This window comes from Hermetia illucens, chromosome 3 (assembly GCF_905115235.1).
Source record: "Hermetia illucens chromosome 3, iHerIll2.2.curated.20191125, whole genome shotgun sequence".
Taxonomy (NCBI): Eukaryota; Metazoa; Arthropoda; class Insecta; order Diptera; family Stratiomyidae; genus Hermetia; species Hermetia illucens.
In genome coordinates this window covers 98,027,359-98,049,097 of record NC_051851.1, presented here as the reverse complement: position 1 = coordinate 98,049,097, position 21,739 = coordinate 98,027,359, and the positions used below count along the sequence as shown (strand labels likewise).

The window sequence follows — 21,739 nt, the reverse complement described above, 5'->3', positions numbered from 1 at the left end:
CACCTATTTCCAAACAAACAACAACTCGTCTTTCAGAGTTACGTCTTTTCTTTCGGAAACCAAAGAATGGAGCGCAGACTTTCCACTCTCCTAAATATGTTTGTTTTCATTTAGCGAATCTGATGCTCAATCAGTTTCTGCAGATATTTCAGCGAGAATTGTGTTAAGCTGATTCGTCTGAAGTTCTCTGGTTTTAAATAAATCATCTTCCACAGGCTTTGGTATGTGTTCAAGCGATTTCACCGGATTTTCTCCAGTAGCCGCATCTTCGGAGCTAGCCCCATGAAACCCAGTCTGCCTGCGCATTTAACCTCTTCCGTCCTTACATCACATGCTATGCAAATGGCCTGATTGGACATCACGAGATTCTTTTCCGCCTTTGCATCAGCATGTTACTTACCAAATGGTATATTTGGCCTCGACATGACTTTCTTCCGTGACAGCAATTCGCAGCGCAACAGCAGGTGTCGATTTGCCGCCGACAACCAAATTTATAATAATAAACAAGTATTATTGTGTTGTGTACAAGAACACTTTCAAAGCAATGTGTAAACACGGAAAGGTCAAACATAGGTGATTTTAAGAATAACGTTACTTTTAATTTTGAGTAGTTCAAAAGCCTCTGAACAGAGCTAAAGGGTTCTATCCGAGAACACTTTATTACGCGCGGGAATTACTTTAACTCGCTTTTGAGATTAATTAAGTAAAAATTATTAATAAGAAAGAAAGATTATTGTGCTTAGAAAATAAAAGGTTTGTTGAAGTGGAGTCGCGAGTGTTTTCTTTTACTTAAGCCAAGCCAATCAAGTAAGTATTATTCCTAACCCCTTTAGTGTTTTCTGTTTCAGTGGTGTTTGATTACCCCATCGTTCCGAAGTTAAGTTTCGGCAACCCGGAACGAGAGCAACCACGGTCCTCTAGTTAAACATCCAGGAGCTAGTGCGCGAGCTTGGCCAACGCCTAAGCAGGGTAGTTCACTGGAAGAGGCCGTTTAGGAGAATGCTGAAACAGTATGGAAACTGCCTAAATCATCTGTTAAGAGGCAGCTACGTAGCCTAGAGCAAGACGTGTTAGAAGAAATATTTGCTAGGAGTCGCTCTAGGAGCTTCGTACTCTCCTTTAGCATTGTTGTGCTCATTGCTCTCGCACTGTTCCCATTCCTCTTGCAATACTTTCGTGTTGAAAGTTTCACATAAATCGCATTTCTTTCTCTTTTACTTCTGCCACCTGACCTCCAGGGTGGTGTACTTCCACGAGAGTTTGAACTGAATTGGCTCTACAGTTTGTGAAAATACCATCCGCTTTTCTAAGAGACTCCACCTTGGGCAACTCATCCGTTTTAAGGACTCTTCACAACCTTGAAATCTTCTGCCACCTACCAGTTTCTTACAGTATGTTCAAACAAGTCTCAACACGAACTTCCCGCGAATCTCTCGTATTCCGCAATAGTCAGACTAAATTCTAAGCAACGGTAGTTTGGCAGTTTAACTTCGTGTAGCACCTATCAGCTTCTAATCTGAAATTTGAATCTTATCTACGTGAAAGTATTCGGTATTGTGTTTTTTACGTTTCAAGTCAAGTCAATTTTTAACAAAAAATGGGGAAATGGTTACGTGAAAGGACAATCCTTCATTTTGCCCTATGTTTCGGCAATAATGGTAACGAGCTATATATAATAGCAATATATAGCATGCACAGCGTTTTGAAACGAAAATGTCAGTATGCTCTTTGTCGCCTATCAATTAGACTAATTGGAATAATAGTGTTGTAAGGTTGGCGTCAATACCTGTCTCCACAGATAGCTTCAAACAGAATCTCCAAGACTCCGCAGCAGAATTGGTCGCCGATGAATCATTTGGAATGTTGATCCCATTGAATGAACAACGACTTTTTTCCAATTTGATTCCGATCGAGATGAACAATGAATGAATGTTTGCAATTTGATTTTCGGTTGTTCTTTGAGTAATATTGAATATTAGATTTTTTGCACGTTATATGTTCGCAAGTGCGAAGTTAAAAGTAGTTGTTAAATTGAAACCTGATGACCTGGTATCGAAGTCTTTTGGATTGTGTTCGTTTACTAGTAAAGAGCAAATTGGTAATACATGTCGTTATTAAATATTATTAAATGCGGGAATTAAATATGGTGGTCAAAGGGTGGTATAGGTCCCATGGCGAAACGTGGATTGGTACCCACAATGGAGTATAAAACCTGGGAAACGCCTTCTGAACCAACACCAACAGCTCTACTACCAAACCCTATCTCCACCTCCACGTGGTGATCGCTGGGAGTTCTTTCTTTATAAAAAACTGCAGACGGAGAAGGATGAAGGCGAATCTCCCGCGCCTAAAAACAGGACAAAATGTACCAACTGGTCTTCCAGGTTGGGGTTGGGTAGGGCTGACAACCCTACACGGAAAACCGATGTTACGAAGCCACAAAAGGAGCCTCGGACAGGATGGATCTTACAACGATGAACACGACAACGACAACGGATTAACGATTTGCACATTTTCTCATGGAATGTGCGCTCCCTGTACAGACCGAATGCTGCTGAGCAGCTAGCCTAAACTCTGTCCCAATATAAGGCTGATGTAACAACGTTACAAGAGATGCGATGGACAGAGACCGGTTTCCTGGAAAAGAGCCGCTACACCATATATAATAGCGACCATCCAGTAAACCATGTGCTCGTATTAAGTTTCTTAGTCAGCCGAAAAATGAAACCTGCTGTTATCGGCTTTGAAAATATAAGCGAAAGGCTATGCACTCTGCGTTTGCGAGTCAAGTTTAGAGCTGGGAGCTCTTTCTTAACGAAAAGCTGGAGACGGAGAAGGAAGAAGGCGAGTGTGCCGCCCCTAAAAACGGGACAAATTGTACCACCTGGTCCTCCAGGTTGGGGGTTAGGTAGGGCTGACAACCCGAAACGGAAAACCGAAGTTACGAAGCCACAACAGGAGCCTCGGATTAGACGGATAACACAACGACGGGGACCGGTTTCCTGGAGAAGACTCACTACACTATATATTATAGCGGCCATGCAGTAAACCATGTGTTCGGATAGGTTTCTTAGTCAGCCAAAAAATGAAACCTGCTGTTATCAACTTTGAAAACATAAGCGAACGGCTATGCAATCTGCGCTTGCGAGGCAAATTTAGAAATATAAGCCTCATAAACGTTTACGCCCCTAGAGAGGAGACTGCAGAGTCGGAGAAGGATACCTTCTACGAGGCGGTAGAACGAACCTTCGACGCCTGTCTCAGATATGATATCAAAACCATACTTGGGGATTTTAACAGCCAAGTAGGGGCAGAGTCCGTATTCAGACGATACGTTGGCTCCCATAGCTTACATCAAAATACAAATGATAACGGAATGCGGATTATTCAATTAGCAGTGTTGCACGATTTGTTGTTGGAAGTACCTGGTTTGCGCGGAAAGCGGTCCACAAAAATACGTGAGCCTCTCCACGCGGAACCACTTTCAACCAAATTGACCACGTGTTAATCGAACGCCGCCATTTCTCAGCCTTGATGAATTGAGAACATATAGGGGGGCCAATATAGACTCGGATCACTATCTCGTTGGCATGGTGCTCCGAGCTCGAATTACGACACCACCCAGAATTCCCTCTGACAATCAGGTGAGAGTCAACACTGAAGCCATCCACGACGCAACCCTCCGCAACAACTATAAGAGGGAAATGGATGCCGCAATAATCGCAGTCAACAGAGATCCTGGAAATGAAGCATCAACGAATGATCTTCACAATCACCTGAAGAACGTTATCATAAATACGGCCACAAACATACTTGGCACCAGCCGTAAAAAGAGTCGGAACGGCTGATTTGACGATGAATGTAAGCTAGCAACGGAACGGAAGCATGCTGCATACCGAGTAATGTTGCATTTTCAAAGAACGCGGGCACGCGTGGAGACTTATCACGAATTCCGGCGTGCGGAGAAGCGACTTCACAGACGGAAAAGGAAGCCTGGGAGAACCAACAAGTCTGTTAACTAGAAAAGTACAGGGAGTAACCGCACCAGGCGCGAAAGTTTTACCAACAAGCCAGCAGGATAAAGTCTTACACACTTCGATGTTCATCCTGCCGAGACAAAGAGGGAAATCTGATTTCCGACAGAATGGGCATATTGGAGCGAAAGGTTGAGTACTTTGACGAGCTACTGAACAACCAGAACATCGGCGAGTTGGAGGTCCCGCCAACTGAAAACGACGGACAAATACTGCCATCACCAAGCATAGAAGAAACAGTCCGTGCAATTCATCGGCTTCAAAATCATAAGTCGCCAGGAGTCGATGGAATTACAGCCGAATTGGTTAAATATGGAGGTGATTAATTACACCATCAACTTGTGCTCAAGGTGTGGGACAACGAATTAATGCCTGATGACTGGCAAAGAGGCATTATCTCTCTCATACATAAAAAGGGAAATGTCACACAGTGCAGCAATTATAGAGGTATCACGTTGCTGAGTATCATTTATAAGATATTCTCCGCTAGCTTGCTAGGCCGGATAGCCCCATACGCCCAGAACATCATTGGCCCATACCAAAGAGGCTTCACTCCAGGCAAATCAGCAACAGGTCAGATTTTCTCTCTGCGGCAAGCGATGGAAAAACTGTTGGAATATGGACATCAGTTGCACCATCTCTTCATCGACTCGAAAAGCGCCTATGATAGCATAGCCAGGGTAAAACTGTACACGGTCATGACAGAATTCGGTATCCCGACGAAATTAATAAGACTGACTAGGTTGACCGTGATCAATGTGCGAGGCCAGATGAAAGCACCAGAATCACTATCAAGACAAAATATATGGTGGCAAGGTCAGCACCGAAAACCAACCAACCAACAACATCAAACCACACTGGTCAAACGGGAAGAATAAAGATAGGAGAGTACAACTTTGAGACCGTTGATAATTTCGCCTATCTAGAGTCGAAAATCACAACCGGTAACAGCTACGACGATGAAATCCACGCACGGTTGTCGGCTGCCAACAAAGCCTATTTCAGCTTACAAAAACTGTTCCGCTCGAATCGTCTCACTATAGGGTTAAAGCTCTTACTGTACGAGACAATGATCTTGCCAGTCCTCATGTATTCCTCGGAGACTTGGATTCTTAGCAAGAAAAATTACGAACTCTTGGTCGCGTTCGAGAGAAGAATCCTCGGACGAATTTGTGGCCCCCCACATGAGGATGGACGTTTCCGTAGCCTACTCAATGACGAAATCTATGAGCGACACCATAACCGTCCGGTTGTGGATAAAATCCGGCTGAATAAGTTACGGTGGGCAGGTTACTTAATCCGTATGGATGAGAATAATCCCACCCGGAAAGTCTATAAGGGCAATATCTATGGTAGAAAAAGAAGACGAGGCAGACCATACTTAAGATGGAGCGATGGCGTAGGACGCCACATAGCTTTTAGGGATATTGAATTGGTGGACCTCGGCGCAAAACCGGGATGTCTGGAGTTTCTTATTAAGGCATGCCTAGACCGGATACCGGTAGTTACGCAGTTGATGAAAGTGTGTGCGGCCATGCGAAAATGTTGTGCTACATCCCGATTGTCGCAAACACTTCAAGCGATGACGCGGTGGTTCTACACTACAGAGACATGGATCTTAAATCGAAGACAGTACGAATTTAGACTGAAGCCTACTCGGTCAGATCAATAGGTATCAAAAGAGCTTTCAGTGAAGGACAGATAACACCTTGTTCTTCCGAAACCAACGGAGAGTCTATAAAAACCTCACAAACTCAGGTCGCGAAAATAACATCGATCTGAATCAGGCAGAAGACTTCTGGAAAAGTGTTTGGAGGGAATCCAGCCGTTGCAATTTAGAAGCAGCGTGGCTCCCACACCTTATGCGTTCATGTGAGGCCCTCCCTGAAATGACTATGCCTGACACAACTGAAGTCGACATAGAAACAGCCCTTGAAAAGGTAGGGAGTTGGAAGTCGTCAGGAGTTGACAATATTCACAACTTCAGGCTGAAGCGGTTCAAGAGCACTCACAGGGTATTGGCAAATCATTTTAATCAGATGATCGCCGATCCTGAATTAGTTCCAGAATTTTTCATCAAGGGACTCATACCCAAGGGTGCCTCTTGCCCTTCAAAATGTCGACCAATTACTTGTCTTCCTACCATCTACAAGGTCTTCACTTTAGTTCTGTGCGCGAACATCTTGATGTTCATAAATTTATAGCTGGAGAGCAAAAGGGATGCGCAAAAGGCTCCCGAGGCTGTAAAGAATAGCTTATAATCGATACGGTAGCTGTAAAGCAGGCTGTCCACCAAAAACGAAATATCTCGGCAACCTACATCGATTATAAGTCAGCCTTTGACTCCATATCGCATTCGTGGTTACTACAAGTATTACGCTTGTACAAAATCAACTCGAATTTTGTTCTTCTCCTGAGAACAGTGATGAAGAATTGGAGAACGAAGTTATCGGTATCTCATAAACATCAGGAGAAATACCAATCAGGCGTGGCAGCTTCCAAGACGACTCTCTAAGCCCACTGTGGTTTTGTTGGCTATGGGAAAAATACCCAGGAATGAAACCAAACATGGAGGAACAGAAGGAGAATAAAGTTACGATGCAGGGCTTCGGAAAACCAGTACCGGGGGTTTTTGGGAATGGGCAAGCGGGCTCCTGGCCGTCAATATTCAACGACCGCAGTGCCTCAGTAGTGGGAACCTTGGCTATTGTGGCATCTAATGTTACAAGCGTACGGAAGGGACTGGAACTGGCTTCATTGACGGTCCCGTTGAGAAGGAGCTCGATTCTTCGCAGATCCCCTCCCACACGGGCATAAGCCCCGCGATCGCTCCCCCTAGTGGGAAGCGCTTAGCGGGAGTCTTCGATGAGGAAGAATTCTTGACGCCGAATCACCCGAGCGATGTTCTAGGCAAATATCAATCTGGAGCTGCCTTTACTGTCCTGGGTAAAAATATCATGGAGCTGTGTGAATTTATAAAGGAGCGCAGGAACATTCACCAGAATATAAGGGCATGATAACAGGCATCCGTTTGGCGTACAGCAAGGCCCAGGACGAACGACGAATGTTGTTCTTCTCCTGAGAACAGTGATGAAGAATTGGAGCACGAAACTATCGGTACCCTCACAAACATCAGGAGAGATACCAATCAGGCGTGGCAGCTTCCAAGACGACTCTCTAGGCCCACTGTGGTTTTGCTTGGCTTTGTCCGTTGTCAGTTATCCCATCTTTTGCATGAAAGCAAATACGGGTTCCAAGCTAAAAATGGCATATTGTCGAAATACATTAAGTCATTTAATGTATATTGACGACATCAAATTGTATGCCAAAGACGAGGATCAACTTCGCACCTTGCTGGACATCACCATCCAGTTCGGCAGAGATATCGGCATGGAGTTGGGTATGGAGATATGTCGCATAAAAACAATTGTTCGGGGAAAACATACCGACAACGAAGGATACAGCCACAATAACATCCAAATTGAGGGTATGGATTTGGACGACGTCTACAAATACGTCGGCATATTGCAAGCAACAACACCTGCTGTGGCAATAATGAAATCTAAGTTTTGGGGGAATTTGAACGGCGTGTGGATCTTGTCCTTAAAACTGAGCTGTTCGGGAAAAATAAAATCATGGCAATCAACACTTTCGCCATTCGCGTCCTTCTTTATACTTTCGGTGTGATGCAGTGGAGTAATATGGATTTAGAATTTGTGTATAGACGAGTAAGGGTAGTTCTTGCAAACAACAATCTGCACAACAGAGCTGCCGAAAAATTGAGGATCACTATCCCACGTCATCAGGGAGGAAGAGGGGTGCTTGATTTAAAAACTTTGCACTACAATCAAGTGCATTCTCTTCGAGAATTTTTCTTTGAGAAACAATCCTCTAGTCAAATACACCAGGCTACCGTCATGGCAGATAATAATCTCCTTTGAACTTGAAACGCAGAGAATGGGATCCTATGTCGAATGTTACTTCAGTCCAACAGAAAATCGACATGTGGACCGAGAAACCCATTCACGGAGGTCATATCAAAAATTTTTTGTTGCCAGGCATTGACATCGAAGCCTCCAATAAATGGTTGACTAATGGTGTACTTTTCTATACTATGCTTCGTTTCCAACAAAAAATTACAAACGGTACATCCTTCATGGCTCCTCAATCACCAACTGCATTTGTAGGTAATACACTGTGAAGAGGAGACCATCCAGCACATAACATCTGTGTGCAGGATGTTGAGCAGTACCGATTACACCAATCGTCATAACTCCGTCTGCAAGATTCTCCATCAAAACCTTGCGTTGAAGTATAACTTAGTGGCAACGTACCATCATTACTATAAGTATACTCCGCAGAGAATCTTAGAAAATGATCGGGCCAAACTACTAGGGATCACACTATTACCACCAACCACGGTGTTAATCACAACAGACCCGATCTAGTTCTGCTTCTGAAGGAAGAACGAGCGTGTTTCACAATCGATGTAGGCGTACTGTTGGACTGGAACACTGTTAAAAGACAGCAAGAAAAAATCGGAAACTACGGCCCTTTGGCGGACGATATGAAACAGACTTGGAGACTACAAAAGATCGAAGTAGTCCCAGTGGCAATTTATTTTTTTAATTGTAACTATATTTTAGTTCCACGCAAAGCCTCACAATTAAAATGACTTTCGGGCTGTTGGTTCCCGATAATGATTGCAGCAGTGAAGCGCCGATTTTTTAAGGTTTTGTTGATGCGGTGAATTACAACACATTGCTGTACACTGAACTTTAGGGGGGAGGAGGTACCATATACTTAAAAGAGGGGTGCACAATTTTGCTTTACCGAATATAGTCATGTGGGATATCAAATGAAATGTCCCGATTAGTACGAAGGAGATATTATTGACACTGGATGCAAAGGGGAGAGTGCAGGGTCCGAACGGAATGGGAGTGCAGGGTCCGTCAAAACACTCTCCATTACGATATCTGTTCAAATACAGTTAATAATGCTACAGTTCCATATTTTGAAAATTTACTGCGAACCCCCCTGAAGTTCATTCTAAATCCGTAAAACATCATACTGGAAAGTTTGGTGGAACTCTTACGATTATTAACGAAGTTATTGTAGTAGTAACTTGCTCCTTTCGCTTGAAATAACTACTAATAGATAAAATGTGAGCCTAACATGGAATTGAATTTCGGGTATATTCAACGTATATACACTATGAGCTATATATAAATGGACCGTTGTGTGACCAAATATTCTTCCATAAAAGGTCAACAAAATCTTTCACATCTGAAGCGCTGAGCTTCCAGTTTCCGCCTTGATATATGAGTTCCTCTTGGGCGGTGTATCTTTGTTTATGCTCTATATAATGACCTCAAAAAATTCCCAAAGTTTGCTTGAATATTACTAAAAAAGTTATAAAATTCTGAAATTACTTTATGTATGTTTTGTCACAAGAAAAATTTAGCAAAAAAAGCATTAGAAACATGGCTTTCACACTAGATGATCGCCTTAAACACATTTGGTGAATAGTTTATTTCAGTCTAAGGTAGACTGTTTCCCTTTTGAGAAATTATTCGCTTACCAATGTGATTCTCCGCCTTCTCGATTTGATATTTTCTGACAGTTTTTAAGGTATCTTGTAAAGCAAAACCTTATTAAAATCGGTTTACTGTCTGTCTTCTTGTCCGTCAGTTTGTCACACGCACTTTTCTCAGAAGTGGTTATGCCATTGACACCGAGTTTGGTGGATAGTTTTGTTTTGGTGAAGAACGCCTCCATGTGTTGGTAGGTCCTCTGGGGACGGTAGAATCGTTTCAAACTCATTATTATATTTCTGATTTTTCCACAAAAATGAAATTGTAATGTCTGCTGATGGAGTAAATGAAAACTTTCAGAACCATTCAGCCACTTTTTGCGAAAGTGTTAATGATGCATTGAAGTTATTATATATTGCTTCATCGTTTCACAGGAGAGTAGCAGCAAATGCGCTGTGCACAAATAGATCGTTTAAAGAATTTCAAAAAATTACTCTAATTTATTCAATTTTATTTACAATAAGAAGTTATTTTGTGTTTCCGTCAGCTATTCCTTTTACTGCTGCTTTTCGTGTTACCTTCGCTACCTACAAAATCTTCTTCGTGTAGATCGAGTCCTTCAATAGTTGCTTCTTGTTCGGATGTCTCCATTTTCAATAGACTGTTCTCCAGTGATGCCAAAAATGGACTTTCTTTGAATTCAGGCCATTGTCGGAATTGAGTGAACAAAGTTAAAATCTGGGATGGCGTTAAATCACCAAACTCCGTGAAAATATTCATGCTCGGGTAGAGATCTTTATTCGACATAGTTGTACATTGTGTTGAATATTGTGGAATTTCGTGATCTCCGTTTCGGTGCAAAGGCTTCACGCCACAAGGATTGTCTGTTCCAATGATTAAACGGGGACCGCAGCCGGGAGCCCATTTTCTTGAAAAAGGAAGTAAATTAGCAGCCAATATTACACATTGTAAGTTCTTTTACTTACTCCAATGTTGGAATAACTCGATGCTTTCTACTGACACAATTCTGCTTAACAAAATATAACAGCGCTTGCATGAATTCTAAAGGACATAAATCATATATGTCGGCCCGTGGAGTTATTTTAACAAGATACAGATAATCCGCATCGATGGAATAAAACTGTTGGGAAATTTGATTTGAATAACTTTCACTTTACCATTAGATTAAGTTAATACCCGTGTGAGTTTTTTTAGTTTCTCTGGCTTATGATCATACTGCCAGGGCAAAAAGCACTTTTTGGGAATTTTCGTCAAGTATTCATACTCGAACATAATTTGGAAAAGGATAGTGTTGGCACGATACATGATATATCCAGCCTGGGCATTGCAAGTTAAATGCTGGAACGGTTGAAAACAGAAAATAAAATCATCGCTTTATGTAGATTTAAAATTAGCTGTAAACTTACAATATACAAAGGTGGTGGGACAACGAGGAACATTTCGAATCGACCATGGGTGAAAATATCACTTTGGCGAACAATTGAGTAGATGAGATATTTGAAAAAATTTAGAGAACCCACTGCAGCAAAAAATCGCATCGGTTTACCTGTGAAGAGATAAGAATTGGAAGATGAGTGAAATGTAACATCCCTATATCCTTTGCGGCAATAACTTTTTTTCTTTACGATTACGATGAAAAAACAAGCGTAAGAGGAGAATACGCACCATTATAAAGTGACAAAAGGCCTACTACAGAAATTTAGCACTTCGAATGCAACCTCGACAAAATCCGTTTTAGACTTCCACTGGGATTTTACCTCCATGCAGTACATTACATTTTACGCCGTGATATGTCGTTCTGATAAAAGCTTTTAGTTTCTCCGGAATGTTCTTCCTCCGTAAGGTAGCTTTCTCGAAAATAAAGTGGAACGGAGATCTAAACTCTGTACACTGCCCCATAATGACTCGAAGGGTGCTAGTGTCGACGATATAAGCGGATTTAGGGCGGAAATTTGATTTTAGCGACAGCACGGAAATATCCTTGCCTGCACACTCGAATAAGTTAAAGTAGCAACTTTACAGAAGTTGCAAGAAACAAACAGATAAACATTGTTGAACAGGGAAACCAAGCCAATCATCCAAGGACAATTCGAATCTCAAGGGATTGTCCGATCTGCCTCAGAGGATTCTGTCCAACAAAATCCATTATTTCAAGATATCTGATCTTTGCCTGGAAATGGTCTTCGGGCTAATTGGTACAATCTACTAGGAGAAGAGGAAAGTAACATTTCAGCAATGTCCACGAACACCCCTATCGTATACCCGCCTTTCAGAATTGCGTTCTTCTATCGAAACGAAGGAAGAAGAAGAGCAGGCTCACAAGATTCTCCACGTTGATTTTCATTTAGTGGGTGCTACCTTAGCACTTTTCCATGAGTGTAGTCATTTCAAGCATTTTAGCAAGAATGATGTTAAGTTACTCTGTCTACAGTTCTTTGGATTCGAATAGGTATTTTACCCAGGCCTTTATCTTCCGTAGCACAGAGCAAACAATGCTAGAAAAATATTTCTCAGCAGCCGCTCTAGGTGCTCATATCTTTCTTCGAAATCATTGGGTGAAATGAAGTCATTGGTAACCACCACTCTCGCAGTGTTCCAGTATCCCTTGCAACATTTTGCCTTTCGAGGTTTGCAGAATTCGCCGACACTCTTCCTCCCACTTCCGTCACCTGTTCTCCCGGATCCCGGAGTCTGTACATATTCAACTCTAGAGTTCGCGAAAGTTCCATTGTGTTGTAATTTCTTTTAAGGATTCGGCACAGCCTGAGTGTCTCTTCTTCGCCGTCCAGCTCCTCAGAGTACATTCTAAAAGAGCCTTGTTTCGAGTGCTTTTATATTCACGTTATGAGCTCGGGAGTTTAACCAGTCGTCTGGTTGATTTCCGGAGCTATTCTTGGTTTCCACCACATCAACACCCTACGGATCATTTTGGAACATTGCGCGGAGTTTAGATCTTCACACAAAATCTTGAAAATAAGTGGATCTTTACGTAAAAACAGCAACTCAATTGAAGATATGAAAAAAATCTATATATATATATCATAAAATTTCTGAGAACGAAAAGTCGGAGCAATATTTAAACCTCGAGGAAGGTTAAACAAATCTAGTACCTAAGGCAGTAAAACCCCATTATGTATTAGTTAAACAAAGGTGAATTTCAATGAAACGAAAAGATTGTTTTTTGATTAGGGACAACCACCAAATATACAGGTGGGCATACAGTTAACTCCTTGAGGGTTTTACGTGAGCACCTGTCTGGAAGACTTAATCCAACGGTCTTCTTATCACAATCAAAGCCCCGCTGAGACTAGCAACAACGGCACCAGTCTATACCAAGTGCATGACTTAGCATTCATACTGGTGGATGCAAGCCCTACCTAAATCTCTACCGAACTAAGGAGTACGGCACCCCTGTTGATACGCAACACCATGCTGAGGCCCGAAGGTCTCTTTTCGCTTAAGCACAACCACAACCCCCATGAAACTCCCATTAGGGGGCCAAGCACAACAATCGAGCTACTCACATACAACGGGAGTTCACCCGAAGTATGAGAGTCCAGGGGCTATCCCGGTTCCCATGGTACCAGTATACCAATGGTAAGGTTTCGTGATCAAATTGCCACTTCAGATGAATTCCCGTGCAGACTCGGGTTTAATCGCCCTAATTAGGCTTTTGGAGCATGCGCCTACTGCATCACCGCCGGCAAGCCAAAGTGAGTACAGCGTCTCCCGGTGCCACCACTATGAAGGTTCTCCTCGGCCACTTGGTTTTGGTTTGGCCGACAGGGTTGCCGCCCCGTCTTCCTCACCGCCACCTCTGAGCACCAGGTGGGCATACAGGTAATTGTTCCAACATGCGATATTTTCCACAAATTTTAACTTCGCATCTGATTTTTGCACATTACCGTTATATTTTTGAAAGTAGCCCTTATCCATATTATTACATAATATGAAGAATATCAGGAACGATTCTAGATTAACAGTGAAAATAATAAGTTCCCTGGTTGGGCGCTGTAGCGGTTGTATTGAGTGACAAAAGGATTTCAACCTCGGCTAGTGACGTGAATATTTCAAGAATGCAGATTTTTGTTAATAACTACTGTTGTATAATTGGGAAATTTATAGCCATAATATCATTCAATAACAGTTGATGATCTCAGTTTCCGCTATGTTCAGGATAATTTGTTGCAAGGTAAATTGAAAATAGTAAAAATGAGAGAATTAAGCATTGAGATTGCTTCTGCGGTTGTAACTAAGTGCAAAATAGGGATTTCAGCCTTGGGGTTAGCACAGATATGGATACGAAATTTACAACATACCGTATATATATTAGAGAAAAAAAAACAACCAAACAATCTGGCACGGCGGAAAATAGATTCAGATCTGATGGGATTCAAGTGACATCAGCAAGGCAGGATCGAATTATTTCTAACTGCATCAGAAGAAACCCAACTGTTTCCTTAAAAACTGTTCCCGCTAAATCGGATGTAGGGAATCAAATTTAAAACTCCACATCGTCTAAATTGTACCGATTATTTCTCCTTTTAAAAAAAAAAGCACGAAGAAAAAAAGGACGATTTCTTGGCCGCGTTCGAAAGAAGAATCCTTCGACGAATTTTTGGCCCCATTTATGCGGATGAACGATCCCGTAGCCTACATAGCGACGAAATCTATGAGCGATACCACGACCGTCTGCTTGTGCCACTTAATCCGTATGGATGAGGATAATTCAGCCCGGAAAGTCTATAAGGGCAATATCTATGGTAGAAAAAGAAAACGAGGCAGACCCTGCCTAAGATGGAACAATGGCGTAGGTCAGGACGCCAGACAGCTTTTAGGGATATCGAATTGGTCGATCTCGGCGCAAAGCCGGAATGTCTGGAGTTTCTTATTAAGGCAGGTCTAGACCGCACGCCGGTTGTTACACCGTTGATCATGAGATCGGATATCGGTAGTTGCGCCGTTGATGATGATGATTTCGTAGGTGGGACTAGAGATTTAATTCCCATCACTGGCGGGACTCTGGCACAGAATCGTTTCATCCCAATACTAAACGATCATGTGTTCTCATCAGGTGTAAATTGATAAATAAAAAGGCTTGGATCCTTCAGCAGGATAATGCACCGCGTCACAGAAGAAACATGATTAAGACTAATTTGAATGAAATTGCAGTTCAAACAGTAGACTGACCTCCGTAAAACTCCGAACTAGAACATGTTTGGTCAGCCATAAAAAGTAAACACGTGAGGAGAATGTGAGTACGGAGAATCTATATCTACAAGATTACTAGCTGTAATTGATACAAAAGGGGAAAGTACGAATAATAATTTATTAATTAGTAAATTCATTAATTTAATTTTTGACTAAAACCTTATTAGGTTGGATTTTTTTACCTTTTACATGAACGGGTACCATAATACTTTTGTTGAAATAATTATGGCCGAAGTTGAAATATTTTTGTCGCTCAAAACGCTACAGGGCCCAACCAGAGAGCTTATTATTTTCACTGTTAATCAAGAATCGTTGGCAGCATTCTTCATACTAATAAGAATGGCAGCTACTTTCAAAAACATAACGAAGTTAAAATTTGCGTATTTTGAGATAATTGTGCCCACCTATGTAAATACAATAGGGTTGTCCCTAATCAAAAAAAAATCTTTTCGTTTCATTGAATCACTGAGGATAACGATGATGATGATGATGATGCGGGAGCGGATCTATTCAAAACTAGGGCAAAAGTTTTAATACGTGGTATGGTGAATGGGTCATAAATCTGTTTCCAGTTGCAAAATTTTCCCCGATATGGTTTTGAACCTTGCAGCAATTTATCGCAATGATGCCTATAATGATATAATGCAAGGGGTATGGTATTATGACGTTTTATTGTTATGACTTTTGCTCAGACGCTGACGACACGGGTATAACGTAATCTGAACGTTTTCTCACTGAAAAAGCTAGAGAAGTTTGTAGAGAATAGTTTTCCCCAAGGTAGAATGACGGACGTAAGAATGTTCATTTCGAACGCGTACTGTATGGCCCAGATATCGTAGATTAGAGGTGGAATATGAATTTCATCTCAATTTTAACACTCGAAATTTTAAACTCGTTTTTCTCGAAACGTTTTTCGAATTAGACGAACATTTATTGCCTACAATTTTCAAGCACTCAAATTCAAATTGAAGCACGTCCATTTTTTCGATTGACTAAAATTTAACTATTTTGTGACCGATTTTAGACCATATTTAAAAAAAAAAAACAATTTTTCTATTTTAAATTAACGCCATTTTATTGAAAGTCAATATTTTAAAAAAATCCTACATCACCAGATTTTTATGTCAACTTTAGAATTTTTTTTGGTTTCTTGCTCTAGATAAAAAAATTCCCTGCAGACTTTCACCCATCATCGGTCATTCAAAAAAGGGGTTTCATTGAATCTACTATTGCGCCCCCATTTTGTATTAAAATAAACCAAAAATATTTTTTCATATACATTAAACTTTACATTAACATTAATCATTTTCCTTCCATAAATTGTAGAAAATGACCCTTGATTTCGTGCATACAAATTAGTTCTTGTTTTTGTTGTGTTTGTAGGTTTTAGTTGTCCCACAATGTCCCGGCAGGCTAACAGAGAGAGCTAAGCTTTCTGGTCTGGCCCACAATAATCATAGGTACGTAGGGACGAGAATTGGTGAGGCCTTCCGCCTATGTGTGCCAGCCGCCACTTTGTGTTGTCAGACTCGTTGTAGGTTAGATAACCCACGTATGTTTCAAAACGTTTTGTGACAACACTTGAAAGCACAATTACGTCCGAGCTTTTCCGAACAGGCAGGGCACGTGTTACAAGTTTAAACACAGCTATCGTTTTTATATGATTGTGGTTAGGTTATGTTGTATATTACTTGTTCAAGATTTTGTATTATTTGCCACTTCACGTTTTGTTATTATGTCAGCTTATATTAGTTTTTTTTGGGTAGGGCTGACAACCCTACATGGAAAATAAATTGTTACGAAGCTACAACAGGAGCCTCGGACTGGACGGATTACACAACGGCGAACCCGGCAACGACAAAGGAATTACCATTTGCGCATTTTCTCATGGAACGTTCGCTCTCTGTACAGAGATGAAGCTGCTGAGCAGCTAGCCGATACCCTGCCCCAATATAGGGCTGATGTAACAGCGTTACAGCAGATGCGTTGGACAGGGACCGGTTTGCCGGAGAAGAGTCGCTACACCATATATTATAGTGGCCATCCAGTAAACCATGTGCTAGGAGTACGTTTCTTAGTCAGCCAAAAAATGAAACCTGCTGTTATCGGCTTTGAAAATATAAGCGAACGGCTATGTACTCTGCGCTTGCGAGGCAAGCTTAGAAATATAAGCCTCATTAACGTTCACGCCTCTACAGTGGAGACTGCAGAGTCGGAAAAGGATACCTTCTACGAGGCAGCAGAACGAACCCTCGAAGCCTGTCCCAGATATGATATTAAAACCGGAGCCCGTATTCAGCCGATACGTTGGCTTCTATAGCTTACACCAAAATACAGACGATAACGGAATGGAAATGGTTGTTGGAAGTACCTGGTTTGCGCGGAAAGTGGTCTACAAGAATACATGGGCCTCTCCAGACGGGACCATTTTCAACCAAATTGGCCACGTGTTGATCGAACACCGCCACCTCTCAGCCTTGATGAATGTTAGAACATATAGGGGGGCCAATATAGACTCGGATCACTATCTCGTTGGCATGGTGCTTCGAGCTTGAATAGCAACACCACCCAGAATCCCCTCTGACAATCAGGTGATAAGTAACACTGAAGCCATCCACAACATAGCCCTCCGAAACGCCTATAAGAGGGAAATGGATGCCGCAATAACCGCAGTCAACAGAGATTCTGGAGATGAAGCATCAACAAATGATCTTGACAATCACCTGAAGAACGTTATCATAAATACGGCCACAAACATATTTGGCCCCAGCCGCAAAAAGAGTCGGAACGGCAGGGTTGGCGACAAATGTAAGCTAGCAACGGAACGGAATAATGCTGCATACCGAGTAATACTGTATTCTCAAAGGTCGTGGGCACGCGCGGAGACTTATCACGAACTTCGGCGAGCGGAGAAGCGACTTCACAGACGGAAAAAGGAAGCCTGGGAGAACCAAACAGGTCTGTGAACTCGAAAAGTACAGGAGCAACCGCACCAAGCGCGCTAGTTTTACCAACAAGTCAGCAGGATGATGATCTGATTTCCGACAGAATGGGCATATTGGAGCGATGGGTTGAGTACTTTGATGAGCTTTTAGGTTTTTCCCTATTCATTTTCCACTTAATATTTGTTGTACAATTTATTTTAGTAAATTATTGCAATTTTAAATAGTACTTTAACTTCAATTCAAATACTATTAATTGTTACTTTTCAATTCAAATACTATTGATTTTATTTCAATTTAAAATTTTTCTGTAAGGAGACGTCATGCGACTTTTGTACTGTTCGCGGTCACAGTAGGAGGCAGAAGATCGGTTCGTCTCCATGCGGTCCTTCTGCCCCCAACCAGCGGCACGTTCTCACCGCTAGCTCTCCACTCTTGTGGCGAGTTCTAAAAAACCTGGAGAGTTCCGTGCGCCATCTATCCGCGCGTATTCGCAACATTCGAAATAAATTTCGAATGCCGCGAGTCCTGCTGCGCCACAAGCTACTGAACAACCAGAACATCGGCGAGTTGGAGGTCCCGCCAACTGAAGACGACGGGCAAATACTGCCTATACTAAGTATAGAAGAAACAGTCCGTGCAATTCATCGGCTTAAAAATCATAAGTCGCCAGGAGCCGACGGAATTAGAGCCGAATTGGTTAAATATGGAGGCGACCAATTACACCAAGTGGTTCATCAACTTTTGCTCAAAGTTTGGGACAGCGGATCAATGCCTGATGACTGGCAAAGAGGCATTATCTGTCTCATACATAAAAAGGGAGATATCACACAGTCCAGCAATTATAGAGGTATCACGTTGCTGAGTACCATTTATAAGATATTCTCCGCTATCCTGCTAGGCCGGAATATGGACATCAGTTGCACTATCTCTTCATCGACTTTAAAGCAGCCTATGATAACATAGCCAGGGTAAAACTGTACACGGGCATGAGAGAAATTAATAAGACTAACTAGGCTGACTCTGGCCAATGTGCGATAAAAGCAGCAGGATCGCTTTCAAGACCATTCGATATAAACAACGGTCTACGATAAGGGGATGCCCTACCATGCGTCCTCTTTAACCTGGCACTGGAGAAAGTGATCTGTGATGCTGAGGTAAATGTAAGAGGTACGATCCTCTTTAAGTACATCCAACTACTGGCCTATGCTGACGATATCGACATCATGGGAAGAACCACCCGACACGTACAAACTGCTTTCATCCAGATCGAGCAGGCGGCCATTGGGGCGAGATCTTGGGCTGCACACCAATGAATGCAATACAAAGTAGATGGTGGCAACGTCAGCATCGAAAACCATCCAACCAACAACATCAAACCACACTCGTCAAACAGGAAGAATAAGGATAGGAGAATAAAACTTTGAGATCGTTGATAATTTCTCCTATCTAGGGTCGAAAATCACAACCGATAACAGTTATGATGAGGAAATCCGCGCACGGTTGTTGTCAGCCAATAGAGCCTATTTCAGCTTACAGAAACTGTTCCGCTCGAAACCTCTCACCATAGGGTCAAAGCTCTTACTGTACAAGACAATGATTTTGCCAGTCCTCATGTTTTCTTCGGAGACTTGGGCTCTTCGTAAGAAGAATTGCGAACTCTTGGCCGCGTTCGAGAGAAGAAACCTCCGAAGAATTTTTGGCCCCCTACATGAGGATGGACGATTCCGTAGCCTACACAGTGACGAAATCTATGAGCGATACCATGACCTTCAGGTTGTGGATAAAATCCGACTAAATAGGTTACGGTGGGTGGGCCAATCCGTATGGATAAGGATGATCCAGCCCGGAAAGTCTATAAGGGCAATATCTATGATAGGAAAAGAAGGCGAGGCAGACAGCTAATAAGGATATCGAATTGGTGGACCTCGGCACAAAACCGGGATGTCTGGAGTTCCTTATTAAGGCAGGCCTAGACCGGATACCGGTTGTTGCGCTGTTGATGATGATGATGATATTAGTTTTTGTGATAAAAAGACTCAGAGTTAAGTTAATTGTTTTATTTGAAACCAGTATATGCTAGTTTGTACTACTCATTCACATTGATCTTAACCAGGCATATGAAATATGGGATAGGTGGAATGAACTAGGGAGGGTGAATTTGTCCCTAGCCACACTGGGCATCCTACACTCAAAAATAAGGTGGTCTATTGTTTCCTGCACGGCACACATTAGATAATTGTTAAGTTAGTAACCTGACAATTTAAAAAAAAAAAACAAACATCAAAACTTATGGGCAGTTTTTTGTACTAAATACCATTGCATGTAGCTTCAACAGAGAGTGTATTTGCAATGTTTTCGATGGGAAGCACAGCTTCTACCAGTGTTTGATGAATTCAGAGAGCAGTGCAGGATTGCACCCTGTCGTTATTTCTCCCTGTAATCGGTGACGTGCTCCACGTCGCGTTGTCCGGAGCGCAGTATATCTAATGGGCAGTACCCATACTTAATGGACCGGACTTGCGAATGTATTGGGGAAGCTTATCCGTACACATCATATGCGCCCAACATTTGGCAGCATCTACATGTGGTTTAGTGCCTAGCTTCCCCAATACATTCGCAAGTCCGGCCCATTGAGTGCGAATACTACGTATTAGATGTACTGTGGTCCGAAGGACGTGGACGTCACTGGACCATGATATCTTTCCTCAAACACCTCAGACCTCGACCACGCTAATCACATTTGTTTGCTCCCACATCGAGTTATGGGTGTTTGCTAGATGGCTCTGGGTTTGGAGGAGGACAGCAGAGACGAGTATTTTTTTTACCTCAACACCAACATCAAGTTGAGGTTGTTTCACGTCAATGGGCGTCAATGCGTGTTATCGAGGTACTCTGATCACCGGCATACGACCCAGGTACTTGTGGACATATTGATCAGAAGGCGGAAGTGGCATTAAATAGATTACACATTGAGAAAGAGGGGAATTAGATTGCATGGGGTATCTCATGATGGTCGACGTGTGGGTCAGACCAGAAGCTCGTAGCGCACAACAGTCGAGGAGTGCACGCCTGGAGGCTTGCCCATTTATGCATGATGTTGGGAGTTTTCAATAGTGTTGCCCCCAGCCCACCTTTTGGAAGTTACTTGTTTTGAAATCGCGTAAACTTACTCGACCAACTCTTGGATGGAACTCCGGCCAAGAGCTCCTGCAATCTGGTACCGTTATCTTCCCTATCCTGAAAGCCGATCCGCCACATATTCACCAGGTCACCTCTTTGGATCCTTATGCGCTTCCCCTGTCCCGAGTAAGTATCCTGTAAAAGTTATTCAACTGGTATAGTGACCCTAATATGACTAAGTTTCGCGCGAGTACCTGCAATTTCTTCTCGAAGTTGTCGTCGCTTTCAAAAAGGTGGATTTTGGTGGCGCTCGAACGCGCAAGATGTTCGCTTAGAAGCCCGGGCCCGGGATTCGATTCTAGGATGACTTTTGCGCTGGCCGCCGGCTTACTGACGTAATCGGCTATTAACTTGGCAGCCTCTGGGCTGGCTATGTAGTAACTGTCTGGAAACTTATGTTTCTTCCGTAACATCTTAGGTGAGAATTGCTCGAGTAAGTTCTGTTGATTTATCGATGCAAAATACTCCACCAAGTCAGATGGGATTTTGTATTCCCTAGGAGGTTTGGCCGAACGTGCCTTTTTCGTTGCTTTAGGCACTGCCTCCGTCGAGAAGAGTCTTGCAAGGCGGGAATAGGTACGTAGTTGCAACATTTTCTGTTATGTTGCAAAGGCGCCAGGTCCCTCAGTAGGAGTCCACTCAGCCGACATTGACAGCACTTGACGTTTTAGCCAGCGAAGAACAGATGATTGTGTTTATTTGTGTATTTGAATGTGTTACTCATTCCAATTGGAATATCTCGTGAGATGGCACTGCCTCTGAAGTGAATTTGACGTTTGATGTGCCTCCTATCAGGCAGCTCACCGTCGGATAG

At 42.5% G+C, this 21,739-nt stretch overlaps 1 protein-coding gene across 1 annotated transcript; it reads right to left on the bottom strand.

The window, feature by feature from the left end:
- Positions 1-10,064: 10,064 nt before the first annotated feature.
- On the bottom strand, positions 10,065-21,590 carry LOC119652992 (dimethyladenosine transferase 2, mitochondrial). The gene is made up of 6 exons (XM_038057417.1): positions 21,120-21,590; positions 20,916-21,060; positions 10,996-11,135; positions 10,766-10,927; positions 10,555-10,709; positions 10,065-10,496 (listed from the first exon to the last, which is right to left on the bottom strand). The coding sequence occupies exons 1-6, from the start codon at positions 21,516-21,518 to the stop codon at positions 10,112-10,114; spliced, it is 1,386 nt and encodes a 461-aa protein (XP_037913345.1). The 5' UTR covers positions 21,519-21,590; the 3' UTR covers positions 10,065-10,111.
- Positions 21,591-21,739: the final 149 nt, after the last annotated feature.

What these genes read in the sequence shown, in the direction of transcription:
- LOC119652992 (XM_038057417.1), bottom strand. Translation starts at nt 21,518, where the DNA reads ATGTTGCAACTACGTACCTATTCCCGCCTTGCAAGACTCTTCTCGACG. An exon ending in TCCATCCAAGAGTTGGTCGA is followed by an intron (nt 11,136 to 20,915) that starts GTAAGTTTACGC and finishes ATCTCTTCACAG; the next exon opens with GTAAACCGATGCGATTTTTT. An exon ending in TCCCACCACCTTTGTATATT is followed by an intron (nt 10,928 to 10,995) that starts GTAAGTTTACAG and finishes CAACCGTTCCAG; the next exon opens with CATTTAACTTGCAATGCCCA.